Source organism: Aedes aegypti, chromosome 1 (genome assembly GCF_002204515.2).
Source record: "Aedes aegypti strain LVP_AGWG chromosome 1, AaegL5.0 Primary Assembly, whole genome shotgun sequence".
Taxonomy (NCBI): domain Eukaryota; kingdom Metazoa; phylum Arthropoda; class Insecta; order Diptera; family Culicidae; genus Aedes; species Aedes aegypti.
Genome location: NC_035107.1, coordinates 170,635,294 through 170,660,102, shown reverse-complemented (window position 1 = coordinate 170,660,102; position 24,809 = coordinate 170,635,294). Strand labels below are relative to the sequence as shown.

Here is a 24,809-nt window from a genome sequence, read left to right as displayed (position 1 = left end):
ATCAAGCATATTGGTCTATACGCCGACGGGTCACCAGGTGGTTTCCCCGCCTTTGGCAATAGTACCAGGCTCTGCCTCTTCCACGCATCTGGAAATACTCCCTCGTCCAGGCATATCTGCATAGCAGATCTGAACATACCGGGAGCCTCCAAGATTGCGACTTTGAGGGCCAGGTTTGGAACTCCGTCCGGACCTGGTGCCTTCCCCATGCTTAGGGATTTTGCAATCCCTACAAGTTCCTCATCGGTTACTCTATCCTCATCGCCAGCCCCAATCCCCGGCTGTCCTACAAACGTGGCCATGGGCTAGGGTTGTGGCGCGGAAAGAGCCCCTCGATGATCCCCTCCAGCATCTGTGGAGATTGCTCCGTAGGAGCAATTGCACCTCTTGTCTTCGCCATAACGATCCTGTAGGCCCTCATCTGGAAACACCAATTGTTGTATCCGGTGCCATCAAATGGCCTGATCCGGAGGATTTTCGCTTCGTCTTCCACACCGACGGACATGTTTCTTTCGACCGCACTACCGAAACTTTTACGCAGTTTGAGGTTAGGCTGGACCCATGACCTCTTAACAATACCGAAATAAAACACGCATGTGTACTCGTCAAAGAAAACAACAAGAATGAATTTATTCAAAGAGAAAACAACATGACACGGTTATAACGGAATTAGTCACTTTTGGGTGAAATCAATTGTCATTGTGATTACACTGTCAATAATTAATATGAGCAACTCTATCTCTCTATCGTAATCGATCGGCCGAGATCCGATTTCGTCGGACGACCACGCACTAAATTTCCTGACCAATAAGTGATTGGTAGGTAGCAATTTGGTCACAGTGCCTATATCTAAAAATAACATCTCGCTCGCTTTGATGTATAGATGTACACGACGATGTATGTGTCAAATGTACATCTCATATATCCGAACGAAGTTTAGACTGCTAAATGATGATCTCATGTGCTTTGAGGTAATCTAGTTCAGTTTGCCTTCAAGCGTCGGGGTCCCTCAAGAAGCTCCGCAGCTTGTAGGTTGAAGCACCCTTCTAGTGAGTAGGAAGTCATGGGTTCGATCCTCATCGGAGCACGTGGTTTCTTTTCGCAGTTTCAATTTCAATGTGTACATTTGACACGAGTTTCGTAGTGTACACATATACTTCAAAACCTTATAACATACAGAGAGAAGCTTGTCATTATTGGTTGATATACAAACATTCTGCAGAAGCTTCAAGCTATCGTCAAATCAGCTTGCTGTCCTCCATCATTAAACTTTTTGAAAAGGTCATTTGGAACCATTGGCGTAAATAGGGAGGGGCCAGGGGGGTCCTGGCCCCCCCGAACCATGGGCTTGGCCCCCCCGAAAAAAAATGGAGAAGAAATGACAATTCTGATACTAGATGCATTTTAAATATAAATTTATGGATGATCATTGTTTGACAGGCAATAGCAGTATGTAATTTTAAAACGTCACATTCTGCCACACTGTTTCCTTTTTGCCTTTCCCGATATTGAAATAAATTGAAGCATGTTTTAGAATTAGAAGAACTGGCTTGATCCGTTTGTAGTGTATTGTTAATTAGAAAACCAAAGTCTTTTCATATTTTAAAACAAGCTGCGATATTTTGTGATTAATTATCTAGAACGAATCGTTGTTACTGGGAAATGTTTGTGTATGAGAGTTATGGTAAAGTTTTTAAGAAAAAAAAAACTCGAAAATAAACAATGGTGCAGTAAGCGAACTTTTGTTTGTATACATTTTTCGTGAACTTTTAAATGTTTAAGTAAGTAGACGATAGTGAAGCAGTTGCATTCAAATGTGACAGCAAAACTGCAAAACTATCGTACAAAAAACCACATCGAACCGTGTAAAATCGTAGATGTCGCAACAATTTTTTTTTCAATGTTATGTTGACACAAATTTTCTGAAGTTTTTATATTGAAAAGATAATTAGACCATGTTACTATTTGTTTCTGTAGAATAAACGTAAAATCTTATTCATACTGAAGATTGTATTAAGACACGCTTTTAATTCTTCTATAACCCTTTTTTAATTTATTCTTTTTAATTTTTCTTGCGTCAATCTTTTTGGCGTCTTACATAGTTTATATGGACATTACATCAATGCTTTTTGTTTGTCTTTGTTAACGAGATTTTTAACCCCGCCACTATTACTTTTTGAGTCATAAGTGACTACCTCCAGAATGGGATTCGATCCCAGGTCCTCGACGTGTGTTCTACACCAGGTCCGTCACCACATCAATTCGGTACAGAGATGTTTTTTTTTCGTTAATAATATATATGCATTCATGTCAAATTTCTGTAATTAGAAAACGTTGCGTTATTTGTAAGAAAAATAGATAAAACTTGTTTCTAGATTAATGATAAGATATGGAATCTTTAGGATTGCTAGCTCAAATCAAAGCTTATAAATGCCATAGTGTTCAAGTAAGAGATTTTCACTACAAATGTCATAAGAATCGATTGAGATTTGGAAAAATAATGGCTATTTGTTGTTTTCGACGTGAACGTTATAATTTTTGATCAAACTTTCATTGCATGGAAATTAATAAGGATAAAATCTTCTCTGATTTTTTATGTAAGGGTGTTTTTAGGCATCATAAGGATGCTTTGAGGTGTATTAGTTACTACATAATTGCTTGGAATCAATTTTTGGCCCATAGTGTGGCAAAAGTTCAAATCAGCGGGCCAAAAGTTCGACCCATATAATCTAGCAGAGAAATTTACAAATTACCCCAAATTCACATATTATCTTCAAGTTTGGCGAAATTGCTTGATCGTGCGAAAAAAGTCACCAACATTTCACATTTTCACCTAGTTTTGCGAAAAACGTTTTTTTTGGGCTTTGGGCAATTTTTTGATGAAAAATGAGTGTAGAAGATGTTAATGTAGGAATCTGCCGTCATTATTCCGTCGATTTTCATGAGGCTTCCTACTCCACTCCACGAAAAACACCCCCAGACCATCACATTTCATCACATCACCCCTCCATGCGTCACCGTTCCTTGGATGTGGAGCTCTTGAAGCTCGAGCTGTCTAACCGAAAGCGGCGGGCTCGTGTGTGGTGCAGAGCGCCACATCCAAGGAACGGTGAAGAATGGAGGAGGAAATGTGATGGTCTGGGGGTGTTTTTCATGGAGAGGAGTAGGAAGCCTCATGAAAATCGACGGAATAATGACGGCAGATTCCTACATTAACATCTTGCGGGAAAATCTGGAGGTTTCGCTGATCCAGACGGGCCTTGAAGAGAAATTCATATTTCTCTAGAACAACGACCCGAAGCATACTGGAAAGAAGACCAAGTCTTTCTTCCGGTCTTGTCGGATTAAACCGCTGGAATGGCCTCAACAAAGCCCAGACCTGAACCCCATCGAGAATTTGTGGGCGATTCTCGATGCCAGGGTTGAAAAAACTGGTGTTACCAACAAAAATAATTATTTTGAAGCCTTGGAGCGCGCCTGGGAAGAACTAGATCCACAACACCTACAATACCTGGTGAAAAGCATGCCGAAGCGCCTCCAGCAAGTCCTTAAGGCCAAAAGAGGACACATTTACTATTAAATTGCTTTTTATTTTTCTTAAATCATCTTTTCTGGGGCCAAGAAGGAAGTGGGCACTTATTTTTGTCACTACTTTTTTTTTTTTTTCAATACAAATTGATTTTCTTTTTCTTTGAGCAAAATTCTTTTTTTATCAAAATTTCGTAAGTGCAACTTTAAAAGAACATCAAAAAATAAATATCACAAAAGATTTAGGTGTGTTAACTTTAATTTGAACCAAATCAATGAGTGAAATTCGAAAACTGGTAAGGTGGGCACTTTATTTTGCCTATCAGTGTAGTTCAAATCGAATTGGAAAGGTTAATCTTGATTATAATCTGCTTTCAAATTCTTGTATTCTATTCGAGATCTATAAGATTGGGTTGAATGGTTGAATACGTCATCAACATAGATTTTAAAATAATTTTTTACTATTTTTCCATAAAAGTGACATTCAATAAAGTTGATCAGTCGGTTTTGGACGATTTTTAGGTTTTGATCTACCTCTGTATAAAAGTGCGCCACAATAATCGGTTCACAAATATTATCGAAGCAAGCATTGTTAAGTTATCTAAATCCTTTACGAATTTTATCTCTCATGAGAAGGGGCCGTGGCCCCCCTCAAGTCTGATGGCTATTTACGCCCATGTTTGGAACAGAATGATGGGCCGTATCAAAAAATTTGTTTTTTTTTTTCTAATGAACAGTTCGGATTCCGACATGCTTGCTCTTCCAGACATAGAAAAAGTATTTGACACGTTTCGACGTTTTATCCATTTGACGTTCAGCTACATATTTAATTAATTTGTACTGCTACTAGCATATGGCATACTGATATATCTTGCGGTGGGGACGGACCTGGTGTAGGGGTTAGAACACACGCCTCTCACGCCGAGGACCTGGGATCGAATCCCATCCCCGACATAGTCATTTATAACGTAAGAGTTATAGTGACAACTTCCTTCGGAAGGGAAGTAAAGCCGTTGGTCCCGAGATGAGCTAGCCCAGGGTTAAAAATCTTGTTAATAAAGATAGAAAAAAAATCTTGCAGTGCATTATTGGATATATTTGAGTCATACAGTAATACTTACACAGAACATCGAGTCGCATGTCAACGGTTACCGGGTCTCCGACATTATTGTCCGCCGTACACTGATAAACACCTGCCTGCTGTCGTTCCACTCTTTCTAAGGTAAGAATTGGGCCTTCGCCAATTTTGGTGGCCACTTTGGCAGGACTTCCCTGTAGATTATTGGAAACAAACAATTTCAATCAATACACAACTGCGAATAATATCCCATATAATGTCAATTACCCTCTTTGTCCAATAGATTGATGGCACCGGGTTGCCCGATGCTTTGCATTCTAACGTTACTACACCACCTTTCCGTGCTGTTAGTTGTCCGCTAGGTGGTATCACTCTCACGCTGGGAGGAACTGAAATGGGAAAGAAATATATATATGCAACGGTTACTTGAAGTTTATGACAAGGTCTGTGTAATATACAGTATCGGACTTATAAAATGTACCAAATGTACCCATACAAAATGGTCAACTTCAGTGAGCTATATATCCACAGTTTTTCAACCGATTATTATATATTATATATTATTATATATTATATATGACGAACAACAAATTACAACTACACTTTCGAGAACCGTTGAAAATTGTACCAACTATTGATTCAAAAATTACAGATAAGTTGAATTTAGACGAAAAAATGCACCAAGACATGAAATGTATTGCGGAAAACCCGTGCTTGGTGTATTGAGCGAATTTGTTCATTGAATTATAAGGAATAAATGCGCCAAGGGTTCAGGGTGCTACAATAAATAGTTTTTCTGGTTCCTGAAGATATTAAAATGAAAAAAGTCCAATTGACAAAAAAATCGTCAGATAACAACTGTAGAAGACATCGTGGAGCACTTAACTGTGAAACATGCTGTTTTCTAGTTTGGACGTAACGCCAAAAATAAAAAGAAGATCAGTGCTACGAGCTTTATCAAGGTCGTTCAGAAAACATTGTAAATAAGCAAATTTTGCAAATTACTCTAGTTTAGGCCGAATTAGTGCAACTTGCACAATTATTATGGGCAGACAGTTTCGGATTTGAAAATTGCTGTACGATTAGTACGACATCATTCTGTATAAAAAAAATCTCTGACATAAAAAATACCCGCATGAAAAACACTATATTCAGTGAGGTTAACAAAACCCAATTCTTAATAATGTTTATTCACCGTATTGACAATACGTTTTTACCATTCAAGCGCTTATAGTTGTGCCTTGTATCCTTAGCGAAAACCAATTTTTCGGCCTGAATGAATGAAGAAAATTGGATGCTTTTCGGTCATTTTTGCCCTAAGGCTCTAACCGGGGCAAAGGAAAAGAGAAGAAAGAATCAGGAGTCTGTTTATTTCCAATGGTCAGAGAAACAGCAATTTTTTTCATTTATACACTTTTGTAAATAGCATACAACGTTTAACATCGTCCCTCCGAGAGAGACGAACAAGACCAAGTTGCGGAAGAGAAGACCGGTAAAAAGTGGGAGAAATTTACGGACTTTCTCGACTTCTTGTTCGAGGGAATCAATAAATGCGATGGGTAGAACAGTCTGCTTTGGTATTATGCATTAAGGAATGTTCGTTGAATTATGTAATCCAGGGATAAATGAGCACTTTTTACACCGCAAATACTCGCAGTAAAACTAATGTTGTCACACAAATTGCAACATAAACAGTACTCTTCAGACACTTATAATTGCGCATTATAGAATGGGTTTCCTCTCTTAAAAATATCGTACGAAAAAGTAATTAGTACACTACACTGCATTCACAAAATAATACAATTTGATTTTTTTTAATAATGAAAATCTCTTGTAAATAAACATAGAAGCATCAGGGCAGAATGAATCTATAATGAATCGTTAAAGGATGCTATTGCTTACAAGAAAGAGTCCATTGTGTCTTTCATGTTCAAATGTTGCTAAACTTTTTGAATGATGTAGGTTTGTAGTGAAATATATGATATTCCAACTATTTCCATACCGGTTGTTGAAGTGTTTCGTCAGTTTTTGTCCGTAAAATTGAAAGATATTGAAATGGCCACTCTTATTTTCTTCTGTTTGTAGAATAACTGTCAAAACCATCAAAAATAATTCGTGTTCTGTGAAGTTCAAATGCGCAAATTTGTTTGAACTGTATAACTAAGGACTGTTCATTCCTTGTTTATGCTATCTTTTTTATTTTTTGAAAAAAAAAAAAACGTAGTCGGTTTTCTGTGCATTTTGCAACTGTTATTCTATAATGTTATGAAAATATGAAAACTTAAAAAATGCTTCTTGTTGAAGAACTAAACAGTTTTTCCAAAAACCCCTAAGGCAGCATCCATTTATTACGTAACGCCAAAATTGGCAATTTCTGGACTCCCTCCCTCCCTTCCGTAACGCTTTTTGTATGAAAAATTTAAAAATTTTGTATGAGCCGTAACGCTTGAGCTCTCTCCCCCCCTTCCCCTAGAGCGTTACGTAATTTGTGGATGCCGCCTAAAAACAATCGTTCGTCAAAGTTAAGCATGCGAAAATTAGCATGAAAAGAATCCTTATTTTCATGACAAACTTGTACGTTGGAATCCTTTACTATTCTACTCAAGGTAGAGCTTAAAAACATCAACAATATTTCACCATTTTCTGACATGAGGTCACTTTAGTGATTTATTACTTATGGGCAAATTTGATGATACACCGTCCTTTAACTCTCAGCAAAAAAGTAATGTGAAAAGCGTGTTGAAAATTGGTTTATATTACTGAATAAACTAAAATTGTATTAAAGAGCGTTAAATTTTGAATTTTAACCGCATTCTTAGGTAAAAATTTTACTGTATATGGCCGTTTCAACAAAAAAAATCTCATAGTTTTAAAATCATTTACGCATATTTATCTATCTTAAACAAATTGTTAGCGTTTTTCTTCAAATATTTTAATAGGTAATATCAAAATAACGTATTTGGAAAATTATGCATGGAAAATAAGTTCGATTTCTTTAAAGCACTGTTCCCATTTTTGACGATGTTATTGTGCTTTGAGAGGTCTCTTTGAAAATTTCATACAAATCGGAGAACCTCCGACCCAAATTGTCCGATAAAAAAATCCCCTGCTTCCACCACCATAATCAAAACCAATAGATGCACTGACCACGCTTTAGCAGGTTCCAGAAGCCCGGGGGATGTGGCCAGTTCAAAACGTGTTCGGAAACACATCAATATGGGTATAAAACATCAAGATTCTTGAAGGAGATGCTTCTGGAGCATTTACAAAGCAACTTATTTCAATGATCGCTGTATACCAGGTTCCAAGAGTCCTGGGGGATATGGTCATATTTCGAATTGGGCTTCTCTATGGGCCCTTGGAATTTACTATAGAGTGGTTATTACATCTTGTGATTCTGAAAATGCTACACATCCTGCAAGACCAAGACACATGTTCATGTAAACTGCTTCCGGAAGCAAGAATTTCAAAAATATTCATTCCATATTCATATGATTCCATACATGTGTAAAATTGGCCACTTCCATCGGGTAGTACCTCAAACCTACTATATAGTGGTCATGGCAGTCGGTAGTTCTGGAAGTGCTTTCGGAAGCAGCATCTCCTAATATCTTGATATTTGATACCCATATTGATGTAATTCCAGACATGCTTTAAATAGGTCACATCCCTCGGGGCACTTGTAAGCTACTATAGAATAGTCATGGCGGCCGGTGGTTCTGCAAATGCTTCCAGATACTCTATGACACTACCCCGAATGCCACTACCCCGAACGCCATTACCCCGAAAGCCATTACCCCGAATGGGTCATTACCCCGAACGTCACTACCCCGAATGGGTCACTACCCCGAACGCCATTACCCCGAATACATAACATTTTGAGACTTATTCAAGTTATGTCGAATTCGTTTTTGAACCTAGGTTGGAACTGGCGCAACCCGTTCTGAATCACAGTTTCAACCCCAACCCGATTCAGGTTCGACCGAACTACAATTTGGTTGACGTTAGTTTGTTTATGTGTTGATCACCGACCCAGTTCCTAAACACGAAAACGACATTAGAGAGTGGGGAGATAATTGTACGATTCCTTATAAGTATTTAACGAGTTTGGCTCAACAATGTTTTTTTTTCAAATATTAGAAGACAAAATGCAGCTAGTTCTTAAACAAACAGTTTTTACATACTTAGTTTTGTTTGGATTTATCCTCTAACTTTGGTGAGATTCATATAGTCACATTGCAATGCTCTGGAAAACAGCCTATTTTGAAAATAAGGATGAATTTATTATGAAAAGTATAGCTACAATGTGCACAGAATTGGGATGCAGTAAATCTTTTATTGGACGTCGATACCCACTTCCTTTACTCATTTTGGTAGGTGTCGGGCTAATAGCATTAACATCTTCTTAAAGATTTTGTATCGTAAACGATGGTAATGGAAGATCACCCTGAGATAGTCGCTGCAAGTGTTGTTTAATGGAACCCGCTTAAAGACCAATCTAATAGCAAGGAAACGTTAATACACTTGTACATGTTGGAAAAACGGCAGCATCCGATTGCCACTACAGTAAAAACTTTCGTTGATTTGTGGGATCATTAAATTGAATTTAGATGAGATAACTACAAAAAAAAATATTTTTGATTCAAGACAATGAAGAAATGGTGATGGCAGAAAAGTGGTGAGCAAATCCAAAAGAGACCTGTCTGTTTGAATACAAGAAGAAAAAAGTGAATGCCTTTAGGATATACAGTAATTTCTCGATTATATCAAGGACCCACAAAATTGTGGCGTGATACACCCAAGCGTGATATAATGAAAATGTATTTTCTGCCACAAAATTTTCATCAAAATTGGAGGATTGTATTGCAGAAATAAAGCCAATGAAATGAAAAGCACGTAAGGCATGGGCCAAATGAATACATCTTGATTGTTTGGGTTGTTTTTCAATGTAAAATTTATGAATTTCATATAATCATTATGACGTGATAAAATTGAACAGAAAACCGTGCTAAAATCGAGAGTGATATAATGAAGCGTTATTAAAACGGGCAGTGATAAAATCGAGAATCTACTGTATTCCTTTTAAAAAAGCTGTTCTATATGGAAATATTTGTGACTAGCTTATCCAACGAAAACTTGAAAGAAGAGCCTATTTAAAAAAGAAGGGCAAATTTCTGGTGAAATGTTTGCAGCTATGACGTAAATGATCACTGTAACAACGTGATGCTATGGCACAACCTATATTCAAAAGAAAGGAAAATAATTGTTTAAAATCAAAATTGAAATATGAACACCACCGAGAAGGCCAAATACCGGTGATCACGCAGCTGTTCAGCAGGACCATTTTGAGGATTATGGGTTCGAATTCCTCTGGTATCGGATCTTATGCATTGAACATTTTATTGACGTCCGTGAGCATACAGGCACATGTACAAGAATGATAAATTGACAAGGAAAATAAATTGCTTATTTTATTAAAAACCCATTCACAAATTTCGTAACGCTGAAGGGGACAAAAACTATTGTGGGTTGTTGTCCTCAAAATGTTACAGCCCATACACAATATGTAGAATTTAAATACCAAAAATAGTGCGAGGGTGTGGATAGGTGTCAAAAATGACAATTTTTGGAGTTATGAAATTTATGATAAACCCTTGAACTGCGGGAGTGCCAACAATAGAAATATAAGTAGTAGAACGCTAGTGGCGCTGTGATCACAAAATAGAATTATTTTATTGTTACTTACTGTTGAAGTGTTTGATTGCTTGTTTAGTTTCATATTGTAGAGAATGTTTTATTTTGGTCGAAAAAAAAAATGATTTGACACTTATAGACCCGGTACTCAAGCTGTCAGAGCGTGGCAAACTAGATGTTGGTCACACGAACAGTCGCGACATTAGCGTTCTACGGCTCATGCTTCTACTGTGCCAACTGAGCTGATAAACAGGCACTGTCTCAGAAAGACTGAGAAGAAGATAGTGGCCAGCAAGATATTTCAAAAGAACAGCTGACATATAAAAGAAGGGAAAATATATGATGAACATTTCACCGACGAATTTTACGCGCCATTAGTTACCAATTTTCATTAGAGACGCATTTTTGCCCGCAAAGTGAACCGTGAACACAAGGTCCCAACGCAGCACCTTACCATAGATTTTAAGGCGGCATATGGTAGTGCCGACCGCGTAGAGCTATGGAAAATCATGGATGAGAATAGCGTTCCCGGGAAGTTTCCAAGACTGCTAAAAGCTACGTTGGAACGTGTGCAAAATTGCGTGATGATTCTAAGCGCACTTTCCAGTTTGCGGATGTTATAATCATTGTCGGTCAAATATTTGAAAAGGTGACAAACCCATACACGTCTGAAAGGCAGCATCCATTTATTACGTAACGCTAAAATTGGAAATTTTTGACCCCTCCCCCCACCGTAAAGCTTTTTGTATGGATAATTTCAAATTTTTGTATGAGCCGTAACGCTTGAGCCTACTCCCCCTCCCCCTAGAGCGTTACGTAATTTGTGGATGCCGCCAAACACGACACAGCAAAACTTGAACTGGTGGTGATTCACCACTGGTGAATGCGTCAAAGACAAAGCACTACATCAAGGAAACAGTGTGACGTTATACGAGGATGCCTTTCTGGTGGTCGATGAATTCGTCTACCTTGGATTCTTGTTAACGCGAAATACGGATCCGCATCATCTTGGTAAATTGTGCCTTACAAAAACAGATAAAAATTCTCGATTTTACCTAAAGTTTGTGAAACAAATATAAAGTTTTCGCATTTTTTGAACACATACTTTAATACCGTACCACGTTCATCAAGATCAGCAGTGCTACGCTGGTACAGAACATTTCTTTTGAGGTTTTGCAGCAGAGCGGGCTACACTCGGCAGCTCGCACATACACAAACGCTCGACCGCTACAGAATCGTGTCCAGAGTCCGAGGGCAAAACAGGATTAGCTTTATATCTAATTCTGTTTTTTATTACACCCCTTTTCTGCCTCGTAGCTTTGGTACACGTCTGCTCTTCCTGGCGTTTCCACTTTCTCATCCTCTCTATACCACCACGATCCCATGGTCAACTGGTGGATTCGATGGTTTTAGTTTCGTACTTTCTTTTGCAAGTTGACCGATTACCTCCGGGGACGATTATGTTTTGTAAGCCATAATTTGTGTGATTACCACTTTCGTTTAGCCGGAGTTTGTGGGTGATTGCTGGGCTGTAGATGTGCATGTGAGCATGTGTGTGTGTGTGTGTGCCAATTCACGTGCTGTTGGTGGTTTTCATTTCCTCGATTTAGCACAAATTGGCTCTGTCAACACCGCCGTTTGATGTTCACTTTGGAACATTTAAACGGTTTTACTTTATTCGAGCATCAAGTGGATAGACGATGCTGTTCAGGACAGTATGATAAAGCGGACCTGTTTTTGTTAACAGGGTGGTGCGATTTGGCAGATAATAGATCGTTTCGGTTTTTTTAATTGAATGAGTTAAATCGTGGAAATTGATGGTACCAAGGTTATTTAATAACTGAATTTCCAGTGCCTATAGAGGAAGGTGAGGAGTTCTTTATCGAGTTTTGTTTTTGAGACGTTATTTGCGAAGAAAAAAAAAACAGATTTTAATATCTTTGAATATCAGGCGATTTGAACAACTAGCGAAGATATTTTCAAATTCTTATTTCAATTTTTAGAAAATGTAAAATATCGACATTAAAAATTTTGCTTGGATATTGTCACATAGGTTATATTGGTAGCAAAATAACAGTTTATTCGATTGAAAATAAACTGTATAAACAAAATTCTAGCTGAATGAGTGAATAACTCGTAGAATAAATGGTAAAAAAGGCAGAAAAAGTGTTCTAGAGTAAGAAATTCGTGAACGAATCTGATAAAAAAAAATATTTCTTATAATTGGCATTACACCTCCAATTAAACTAGGTATACTGCTCAGCTTTATGCTAGTTTTATGCAAATTTTCACATTTTTTAATATGAGAGCTTTGCCAATAACTCTAATTTCGGATAACACTAACATAACTTGTAAGAGGCAGTCAATAAACGTCGCGGTTATTTTTTTTTTCGGAATTTATGACACTCACTTCTCTTTCTTGGTCTTTTGTTCGAACAATTTTTTTTTAAATGTGTACCATGGTCAAGCATTGCAGAATTCGTTCTCTTTTAATTTCAAAGCATGATCGAAGCAAGCGAAGAAAGACATCCTCACGGTTATCAGAAAAAAAATCTCCATCAAATCGGTGCTCACCAGTCGTTTTTTACGATTAAGCTACATGTCTGGGTAGAGTAATGAAAAAAATCGTAGGGCTCGTTTTGAAGTTATGCTATTTTGAAGTCAACAAGTTCCTTAAAAATCAGTACTATTTTACCAGTTTTCTCTACCGTAATTATCAAAAGAAATATACCAACGAAACTTGGTTGATTTATTCAATTTTTTGTAACCTTTGGGCGGAATTTTGAATCAAAAGATTGACAAAATTTAGTGCTACGCCCTTTTTGAAACGTAACCATTAGGGTTTATTTACAAATTTCATAACGTCAAAAATGGCCATTTTGATACTCACCCACCCCTGATAACGCATTTTGTATGATTATTTTTCAAATTTTGTATCAGCTATAACATCTCTAGGACACCAACCCACCCCCTTCAGTGTTATGAAAGTTGTGAATAGACCCTTATAAGCTTTGTTTTTTAAAAAATGAAAGATGCATTTATGAAAGTTAAAGTCCTATTTTGCATGTATGGTGGATTAGATAATAAAAAAGTTAGATAAATCATACCTTAAATTTCATGTAAACATAAAAAAAACAGTGTTTTATTCAACTTGGCCGACCTCTAGCTAAAAATTGTGACGTGCTGGAACATTTATGAAAACGGCATCACATTCAGCGACCTACCTAATCTACTGGAGACACATAATTTGATCCTTGAGACACGCAAAAATGTAATATTTGTTACGCTGTGTTGGAAGTTGTTATTTTGAGTTCTGTTCTTTTTTCTCAAAAAACTTGATATCAATTACTTTTCTGACAACAAACAACACCATTTTATATGGATATTATTCTGTTGAAACATGTGAAGATACTAAAATTATTCTGCAATATTCTTCTTGTTAAAATGTTATTTTTATGAGTCACAATGTCAAATTTCCACGAACAATACTTCTTTTTGGATATATTATAAACAAAAGACATACACATAATTATGGGAGTGAATTTGTGGTGACACATCTTTCCGCAGGAATTAATGGTAGAATGGTCCCTGGAGGATGCGCAAGAATCTCATTAATTCAGTGATAAAAAAAATGTGTACATCACAGCGAAACTTTCGTGTGCCTACTGGAAGAGCCATTCTTAATGGTACTCTAACGAGCAGAGACTACATGTTAACATTATTAACATGGCGTAAACTAGTATTCGCCATGCAAGTGCGGAAAGGAATATGTTTGCTCAACTGACACTTGACTCCTTGCCAACTTGAAACCGCAAGCATTCCGTGAAGCGAAGCTCATTATAACGCTCTTTACAACGAGTAACTGATGAATTTGCTTGGCTGCACCGCAGACAAGCCGAAGCCGAGATTTATCCTTCACGGTCCATCCTCTATGGATGCTGCGCTAGTGCCATCTCAATATTTGTGGAAACTAGAGAAAAATGACAACGACACCGGTGCTTGCTTCTCATTTAAATTGTGAGCATTACTGTTCATCTAACGATAAATGTAAGGAAATTTCACGACATTTCTAAAACCTAAAGGTAGAGGTAGATTAAATCTTTTTCCAAGCATACCATTTATGTAGAACACGGTTACTTTTTAAATCTCTACAACAATAAGAACTCATCAGACTGGAAACATAATTGATGGTAAGGCAGAGGAAGCTTCGTAAATTGGCGATTTTCGGATGCATCTATAAAATTATTATTTTGAGATAGCGAAATATTTTAATTATTTGAAAAATAAGTTTCCCCTTAAAATTGAGCTTTTGTTGTTGTGCTCAACAATATCACACCCTCATGCGAAAACTCATTCTCTACAAAGCCAAAGCGACGAGACGGAAAAAATAATAACACTAGACAAAGTTGAGGAAAACAGTTTTGACGAAGCATAAACACCGCAAAACAACAACTTACTATATGTAAGCTTCGTCGCTTCCCTTTTCGTTGGACACACACACATAAAAAATCTGTCTGATTTTCAGCTTTTAACTCATTTCGATCTGTAATTGGATCCAGCATTTGAATACGGGTGCTTAGAAGTTATAAAAAAAATGTCTGAGCACAATAAACGCAAATTGTTAATAATTCCTTGCGTGTAAATACCTACAAAAACTATAACACTAGTTTGTATTTGAATGGCTTTGCACATAATTCATCATGCATCCTGTTGCTCACAACTTCTGGACGCTGAGCTTGGTTGCTCATGACCACAGGTCTCAAAGCTAGCGATGGTGTTGCTGCAAGGTGTTTACTGGCGGGAACTGAGCAGTAATATGAATACGAAGACAATATAATAAAACAGTTCGTGGCAGTGTGCATTGTAGTCTTGTGCTGTGCGTACACGAATTCTGGCTGTATGTGGATTTTTTTTGTGACGTAGAGAATTTACTTACTGAATCCCACATACCTGACCAAATAATTTAATACTTAACTGTTTCGAAAGAGAACGTTGTTTTCAAACAAATCTATAAATAGGTGTGCTAGATAAAAGTTTACGTCTTTTGCTTTTCACTCTCCGCTTGGATTACATCTCATCAGGCAACTTGTCGGCTTGCTTTGACCGGGTGTGCTTCTCAGGCACAGACATCGATAGCGAAGCACTACAACCCCCCCCCGTTTGTCTTGCTTCGCTCAAATCGAACTGTCGAGCGAGCGAGAGAAGATGCCGTCCGAAGCCGAAGCCATCACCGCTTTGTGTTGTTTTACAAGGGGGAAATCTGCAGACAGATCCCTTGAGAAGGTAACTCAGGGAATGCGGGGAAGACGCACCAACGATACCAAGCCATTACCGCTGGCGCCGTCAAGAAAAAGACGAGGAAGCAGTCCACAGGAGAATTTGCGGTCGAACTGTGAACATGGTCGGGCGAGTCATTCTCGCTTTGCGGTTCCACCGCTTGTTTGCGTTTACCCAGCCATCGTTATCGCCGTCGCAAATTTTATCGGCCGGTGGTCAAGAAGCAATCCCGTTAGGAACAAATATCAGAAGACCCCTGAGTTGCTGGTCGGATGAGCTGCTAATCGAGCGTTGGACAAGTGAAATCGCTCAAGATCTCAAGAGAGAGAGAGAGAGAGAGAGCAACGTTTCAAGATTTCGACTTAAGCCCGGTGATCCCCTACCTGTTGCTGTTGTGCGCCATCCACGCCACGAAACATTCAGCTGGTTCGTCGTATAAGCAAATGACTTGCTCAAATTTATACATTCGAGTTGTGGATTTTCCGTTTGACCATGGCAATCAACTGATAACATACTGCAGTGTTATTTATCTGTAAGAGCATCAAAGCTAACAAAGCCATCGGCCTTTTTCAGGGTCATCAAATTAGTAGAAAAGAGTTAAAAGAGAAATATTTCTTATATTCCTAAATCAATTTCACAGCTTCATACAAAACTTCATTTGTCATGAATAATTGTTGACTCAACAATTTGAGACTGCATTCGCGGACGCTGCTGCAGTGCCGTCGGGGTGAGTGCTCAACATTTCACAACGGTAAAATAGAGTGACATTTCCAATAGCGTCTTTGATGTTCCATATTTTATGGGAACACTTTGATTACGAAAATCATCACATGTAACAAAATTGCGACATACCGTAATCCGGGGGCAAATTTGATCAGGTCGATACCAAAAAACATTTCCTCCGAAGGATGCTGAAAGCTTCGTTGGCACCACAGACTTTCCATGTTTTCTAGTTTATGGATGTCTAATGATGATGTTGCACAATATCATTTTTATTGGGCTCAGTTGTGCGTAGAAATATTCACACTTTTTGAAGGTGTAAGCAATACCGTCGGAAATGTCGGTGCAAAAAAAATTTACTGGTGCTATGTGCTCAACTTTGAGTATTTAAAATATTGTGTAAGCTTAAGTATGAACTCCTGAACTCATTTTTGATATCATACAGTATAGCAAGTATAGTTTTTTGCTCATAGAACCGTTTATTCTAAAATAATGTGCTTATTTCAAGGAAAATTGCCTACATTTAGGCGTATTAGGCAGATTTTCAAAGTTTAATTTTGCAATAAAATGATCAAAAACTTGAGTTGTAAGAATTTTGACATCATTTTCAGATTCAGGAGACCTACATTTAGTAGATGCGGATATTTTTCATTCTTAAACCTGCTTTGTTATATAGTGATGAATTTCGCCCCAGTGTGCCATTTTAATTTTTTGATGTTTAAACTATTTTTATGATATGTTCAATATTGTGAATTTGTTTATCGGCATATCGGTCCATTTTGCTCGAAGTAAGAGGGAGCATGGAGAAGAAAGCAATGAATACTAGATGGATAGGTACCGTAAGGGAACGGCGAGAGAAATTGGATTAGATGTTGAAGAGGGCATACCATATTAAACAGTATTACTTGAAACGTCACTTCCTTGTGGCTAACGTCCCCTATGGGAACGGCTTGGGTGTGTTTTGAGAATGACACTACCAAGACAGCCAAAAGGAAGGAGGTTCAAGCGCCCTAATACTGTTTGGCGATCAAGCAGGTTCTATCGATTGATGGCTTATATTATTGGGGAATCATTACACAATCATGGATAGTTTGACCATATCATGTGTATTTCTCCCCGATAAGCCACAATATTCAATATTATTTCATGGAAAGTCGATTACATAAACTGATAAAGATCAATGGAGTACTGATTTTGTCAAAATTTATTTGACAATATTTGAATTCCCAAGGGTAACAGAACAACAAAATTGTAAAAAAGTGATCAATTTGCCCCCGGATTACGGTACCTAGAATGCTTTTGAAAAGACATTCTCATTGAACAATTGTAATAATTTTGGCACCCATGGATCAGAAATTTACCTTCATAATAAAGAAAATTGTTGATTATCAATAGCTCGTATTGAATATATTATTAATGTCAACCCTTCCAACAATTCATGTTCGACCAAACTCTCTCGCGTTAGCATTCTCTGCAGTTTTCAAGTACATTCACCCCACAGTTATGGATCAGCTAAGGGTCATTTTTTAGAATAGATTACAAATTATGGTGACCTTGTACAAAACAAAATTACCCGCCTGGTAATGCCGAATATAATTGTTTTCAAGAATACACATAAAAAATCGCGGTTATTTACGAAAAAGTTTCGATTTCGATAGATATTTCGAACGTTGTCCGTCCATCCCACATATGTGGATCAGTGGAACAGGAGGGTCCTTATTATGGATCAAATCGACTCATATTATGGATCAAAACACTATAAAAGCAATTTATCTGTGAAGTAAACGAATGGTGTGTTAGTGAAAGTATACGTTTCGGCGTTTTTTTTTTCGGAATCGTCTTTTCGTTGATCCATATCTGTGGTGCGGGTTTCAATGCCCCACAGTTATGAATCAATGATTCTATAAATACAGATAACATTTTATTTTACACGGACGAGAAAAATATGCTAGAAGCTGTTATGATTGATTGCAATGCTGTACAGATTTATGGTTCATGTAGATAAAATGTGTTCTGCGTAATTGCAACTCTATTTAATGAGATATTCTATGTTTAAACCAACTTTGATCCATATCTGTGTGCTATCCATAACTGTGGGGGTTACTGTAATTCTAAGCCCAACACATTATTGGCACATACCCATTTCCCAGATTGGTCGATCAGAAAGCGAACAGCACAAAAGGGAGGAGCATCATCTGCTATTTTAAGGTTATAAAACATGCTTTCTTCGACGGATTCAGTTTCATTCCATTTCCGCTTACAAGCTGGTAAGAGCTCCTCCGAATTTGCTTAGCGAGAAGTACCTTGCTGGTGTCCTTCGCTATCGATGTCTGTTCCTGAGAAGCACACCCGGTCAGAGCAAGCTGATCTGTTGCCTGCTGAGATGCGATCCAAGCGAAGAGTGAAAAGCAAATAACGTCAACTTTTCTCTATCACCCCTATTTGTAGATTAGCTTGAAATCAATGTTCTCTTTCAAAACAGTTATTAAACTATTTGGGCAGGTATGTGGGATTCAGTAAGTAAACAACATGACCCTTTAATGCCTTGTCTTTTGATTGAGGTGCTAATCAAGGAATTTCGTTAAGCCAGCAAAAAGTTATAAGAGTTTAAAATATTTCAATGCAAAGTAACGCTCTTGGTTTTGAAATCACAATTTCACTTCTTTATAGAGAATTATTACTTAAGACCTGAGCAGCACAGGGTGTCTACTACCTGGAAAAACCTGTAAAACCTGGAATTATCAGGGAATTTTGTTAAACCTGGAAAAAACCTGGAATTCTCAGGGAATTTCACTAACAATCAGGGAAATTTCTTTGAGGCTGTAATTCATGGTAGAATGTGTACATAACAAAGGATTTTTACGTCGAAACACCCCAAAAAATTTCGGCTGCGCCGCTATCAAAACGTCCCTTTAGCTGTTCAGTGAATCTTATGGACTTCCCAAGACATGATTGCCTCTAGTTTTGATGAAAGATCACTGAAGTTTTTTTTTAATCAAAATGGTATCTAAAGTCTCTTTTTCACACATCTTGCTTGCAGTGAATTCTGATGCAAAATTATGTAGGTAGAGATTCCTCTACCAATTCTCTAAGATATTCTCCCAGAGATTTTTATAGAAGATCTACAGTAATTTATCCAGAATTTGCTTCAAACACTATATAATGACTTTCTCTAGATATTTTTCCAGAAATCCTTCACCGGAATTTTCTAGTTGTTACTGTAGGAGATCTTCTAAGGATGTTTGCTGTATTTTAACTTTTGAGCTTTGAAAGTATTATGAAATTTGTTGAAAAGTATTCTCTAACACATTAACTTTGAATTGTGTAGAGGATTCGAATACATAAAAAAGAGTTTGAATTGTGTAGTAAACTAAGCAAATTCTGTAATTTTAATTGTTTAATGTAAAAGATTGACGTATACACTAGTAAAATGAATACTTTTTGAAGGAACTTCTGCATAAAATTTTTTCGTCATACCAGACTAGCTGTTTAGAGCTCGCTCTCAGAATGTATTTTAAGCATTCCTGTTTTTCGGAGAAATTCTAATGAAATACAAAAAAAAACATTTTATGTTCATTGAAGAGTTGGTAGCAGATCTATTTTAAGATACTTGGTGTCTATTGCAATGCAAGTCTGGAAAAAGTTTCTATTTTTGAAGAAAAAACTCTAAAGTCTCTGTTTTGAACAAAATGGTCTCTAAAGTCACTATATTCATTATATTGTTTGCAGTTAATCATGATGCATAATTATACACAGTAACACTCATAGACTATAATGCGACTATTAAACAGGCTTATCTAGAATTTTTTCTAAGATCCCTCGAGGAAAAACTTCAGGAAATATCCCAGTAATGCCAAGAGATTTGATCTGAAATACTTTCAAAGAAGTTCTCTAGAACTTTTTATAGAGTTCTCTTTACCAATTACCCAAGAAATTCATTCAGCGACTTTTCTTCATGTATTTCTTTGATTTATCTTTTCGAATACTATTCCAAACTATAGTTTATAGCATATATGCTCTAATTCTTCAATCGATTCCTCCAGTTGTTGCTCTAAATAATTTTCCCAATTTTCGAACCCACACCTCGTGACACAATACGCCTAGACGACTGACGCCGCTAACCACGAAGCCCAAGTTTTCCAACGAATTTCTCGAATAAAATACCCTTGTAATCTTCTAAAGTTTATTTAAGGTTCCACACCAGTTAAAACTACTGCAAATTTTCCAGTAATTACTCCGATCATTCTTATACAAACTTATTTGGGAATTGCTTCCGATGTTATTCACGGAATTCGAATTCAGAAAATCCTACGGGATAAGCTATTCGACTGATTTTTGTTTTCAATATCTTAACAATTGATTCCTCATGTTTCCAGGAGTTCTTTCAGGGATCCTTGTTCAATACGAGTTATGCACATTAAACCTTACACAAGTTTCATCAGAGTTTACTTTAGGTTTTCCTCTAAAATATATCTCGTCCAGATTTTTATCAAAGATTTATTTAATAAGTTCTGAAAAAAATGCATGAAATTTCTCTTTCTTTTAAAAATGCCTGAAACAAATATTTCAAGACTTGTTTGGGAAATATCTCAAAGAATTACTGGAGTAAGTAATCCCTAGGGTACATCCAGAAAGTATCCATAGAGAAATTTCAAGTTGAAATGTTAAAGATATTCTGAAAAAAGAATATTGTAGGGGATTCTAAGAAAGACCCAGAGGTGCTTTTTGGAGAAGATACGGTTTTTTAGATGTTCTAAACGGGTATTTTTGAGAGCCCAAAGAATCATTGCATAAAAGTCTGGAGGACTCAAGACTTTGCTGGAGAATCTTTGGAGGAATTCCTACTAAAATATCTGAGGTGTTGTTTGTGGTTCTCCTCAAAATCCATATTGTATCCTTGAGGTTTCTAAAATGAATTTGTAGGAGGAATCCTTGGGGAAAAATCACTGAAGATCTAAAGAAATCTTTGTTTTTTGTTCAAGTGTTTTGAAGCCATTCAAGACCAACTGTTAGAAATGAATTCAAACTCATTCAAAATTAATAATACAATCATCATTAGTATTTAAGAGCTTTTCTTGAGCCTGGAATTATTTCTTTAGACTTGGAAAAACCTGGAAATATCAGGGAATTTCATTTCAGTAAACGAGTAGACACTCTGGCAGCATAATCAAATGCAAACGCATTCAGTTTCCGATGGTTAGTGCCTGTGCTTTTAAAGTTCATCAGTCGCAAGGTGGAACTTTCCTGAGGTCGTGTACGACTATGACCAGCCAGGATCAGCAATTGGTATATGTTGGTTTGTCGCGTATAACTTCACTGCAAGGACTATTTTTGACAAACTCTACAAATTCTTTCAAGTTCCACCACGCCAGAGGCAGCAATTATCCCAAGATGGTTGACTTGAGGAACGAATCATCGCAATAATCGATTACGCACGCTTGGAGACGAACTGCGTGAAATACAGTCACCCCACAGTTATGGATCAACTAAGGGTAATTTTTCAGAATAATATACGATTAAAAAACATGGTGAAGCTGTACAGAACAAAATTACCTCCCTGGCAATGCGGAATATAGTTGTTTTTGAGAATACTCCTCAAAATACCCGGTTATTTACGAAAAAGTATCGATTTCGATAGAAATTGCAGACGATGTCCATCCCACAGATGTGGATCAGTGGGAGAGGAAGATCCGTATTATGGATCAAATCGACTCATATTATGGATCAAAACACTATAACAGCAATTTATCTGCGAGATAAACGAATGGAGTGCTAGTGAAAGCATACGTTTTGGCGTTTGTTTAGGAATCGTCTTATCTCTGATTCATAACTGTGGTATGGGTTTCAATGCCCCACAGTTATGAATCAACGCATCTGGGAATACGCTTGACATTTTATTTTCTACGAACGGAAAAAAAAAATGAATAAGCATATTACAATTGATTGTGATGCTGTCCAGATTTATGGCTCACGTAGGTAAAATGTGTTCTGCGTAATTGCAACTTTATTTGATCTCATCATTCCCGTTTTAATCCAAATCTGATCCTTATCTGTGTGCTATCCATAACTGTGGGGTGACTGTACAGAGCCTAAATGCTCATGCAATGGATATTGCTACAGATCAAATTCTGACTTGGCTAGACGATCACTCCTCCGTCGACATTGCTGGCTACAGCTGCATAACCAGTTCATACGCGCAGGCGTAAGAGATGGAGGTGTGGCGATTTACCAGAAGGATACGTAGCTGATCGTCACACAATTCAGAAGATTAGTGAGGAATATGATTTTTTGAGAACCACTGTTCTAGTCGCTTGCGTTGTTGTTTTTGTTACACCGATCATTTCCCGTATTATCACCTGCTACCGCCACCGCAATTCATATTTCACCGACAATCGAATTCCAAGTACGACGACTCATCACCAGCATCTGCCATTCCCACTATATCTGGTCAGGTAGCATCGTGATTTCAAGTTAAAATCCGAGCAGGCTTGAGAGTGGGAGTAGTTTGCCTCCTCCGCCATTGCTGCCACAAAATTTTTCTCACCTCGTCGCTATCCACCTGTACCCGTTGCTGTTAACATATCGCTCGCTGAATCAATCACATCGTCCTACCAGAGTTGCTCGCTGTCACTATCAATGCTTAAAATTTGTTGATTTGTACAGGCTGACTGCGATACAAATCGGATCATCCTATATCACATCAACATCATGCTGTCTACTCCATCACTAGTGCATTGATGGTGATAGACTATGGATATCACTGATGGGTTAAGTTTAGTTTTCTTCTTCTTCTTTCTGGCATTACGTCCCAACTGGGACAAAGCCTGCTTCTCAGATTAGTGTTCTTATGAGCACTTCCACAGTTATTAGCTGAGAGCTTTCTTTGCCGATTGACCATTTTTGCATGTGTATATCGTGTGGCAGGTACGAAGATACTCTATGCCCTGGGAATCGAGAAAATTTACTTTACGAAAAGATCCTCGACCAGCGGGATTCGAACCCACGATCCTCAGCATGGTCATGCTGAATAGCTGCGCGTTTACCACTACGGCTATCTGGGCCCAGTTTTACATTAAGCAATTTAAATAACAATTTATCAGTACGATATTTTCGATAGTGCTGCCAATGAACTGAAACTGTATGTTGGTCATTGAAAAACAGTAAAAGCTTGGATAATTACCACGTGATCACTCATTCTGCAGTGATTTTGATCTAGATTGCGATGTCGCATCACTGCTGTTAATTGTCAAATCAAAGCGATATTGATAGTTCGAAACTGATATTGATAGTTTTAAACCATCAGCCATCAGCAGATATGACTGACATTGAGCAACTCTGCGTCCTACTCGCTCGCACCGCAGCATCCGTTCCGCTTAACCAAACCAAAACAAACCGCAATTGCCAATCTGTAAATCCCCCAGAGCATGTAATATACTGCCGTGTACTGCCCTGTGTCATCATTTCAACAATCCGAAACCCACCAGCATAGATTCAACTTCAGGAACCATCCCGTTTCATCATTGGACCATCTTTCGCCACCAATCCGTTCGCAATCAGAGTAAGTCGAGTGGAATTGTGTTTGTATAGTTGCTGCTCCATTGTTGCTGTTTCGCTACCGTTCTGCTGTCACTGTCACCGCTGACAAATCGCCGTTTGCTGTCTTCCAACTATTCGCGGCGCCATCTAGTTTTTGAGCATCGTAACTCTTTCCGATATTAGGGTGGCTCAAATTCTTTGCCGCAAAAATGCTTTCAGTTTGTGAGCAGTGTGCAAATGAATTTACCGGCACTCCAGTGAAATACATGGGTTTCTGCTCAAGCCTTTTCTGTAAGAAATGCTCTGGAATGACGGATGAAACCCTGCGCTTGATCGACACAAATAATCATCTCGTCTGGATGTGTTTTGCTTGCTGCAACATTTTGTCGAAATCACGTTTCCATAAATCCGTTGCATCCGTAAATGCGGCCAATGAAAAAAATCATCGATGCGCTGAAAACGGAAATAAAAGACAGCATTCTTCAAGATATTCGTACTGAAATCCACGATAACTTCAAAACCTTGGTTGAAGCGGTACCCTCTACACCTCTCGCAATCCAACCGCCACCGTTTCGTCCTTCAAGAAGCAAGAGGCAACGTGACACCGATGTGGATGACGATAGTACTAATGGGCGCCCATCAAAGAAGCCGTGTGCAACTGGCACGCGCTACTCAGAGGTTGGTTCCCTGGCAATTAATCCCACGAGTGCAACACCAGAGTTTTGGTTGTATATGTCTGGTTTTCAACCCGACGTCGAAGAGGATCAGGTACGTCAGATGGTGCAGGAGAGCCTAGCGACGAACGACCTGAAAGTAGTGAAGCTGATTCCAAGGAATAGAGATGTTCGAACGTTATCGTTTGTCTCTTTCAAAGTTGGAGTCTCTGCTGATTTGAGGGAAAAGGCAATGTCTGCTGATACCTGGCCCAGAGGAATTCGTTTTCGTGAGTTTGAAGATCATAGCCTAATACGCCAGG

At 37.9% G+C, this 24,809-nt stretch overlaps 1 protein-coding gene across 1 annotated transcript in view; it reads right to left on the bottom strand.

The window, feature by feature from the left end:
* Positions 1-24,809, bottom strand: part of LOC5567765 (neurotrimin) — a 409,923-nt gene that overhangs the window by 143,962 nt on the left and 241,152 nt on the right. Inside the window, exons 4-5 of the mRNA XM_001657614.2 lie at positions 4,874-4,995; positions 4,650-4,800 (exon numbers count right to left, since the gene is read on the bottom strand). Coding sequence (XP_001657664.2) covers positions 4,650-4,800; positions 4,874-4,995 — 273 coding nt within the window. The remainder of the gene's footprint in view (positions 1-4,649; positions 4,801-4,873; positions 4,996-24,809) is intronic.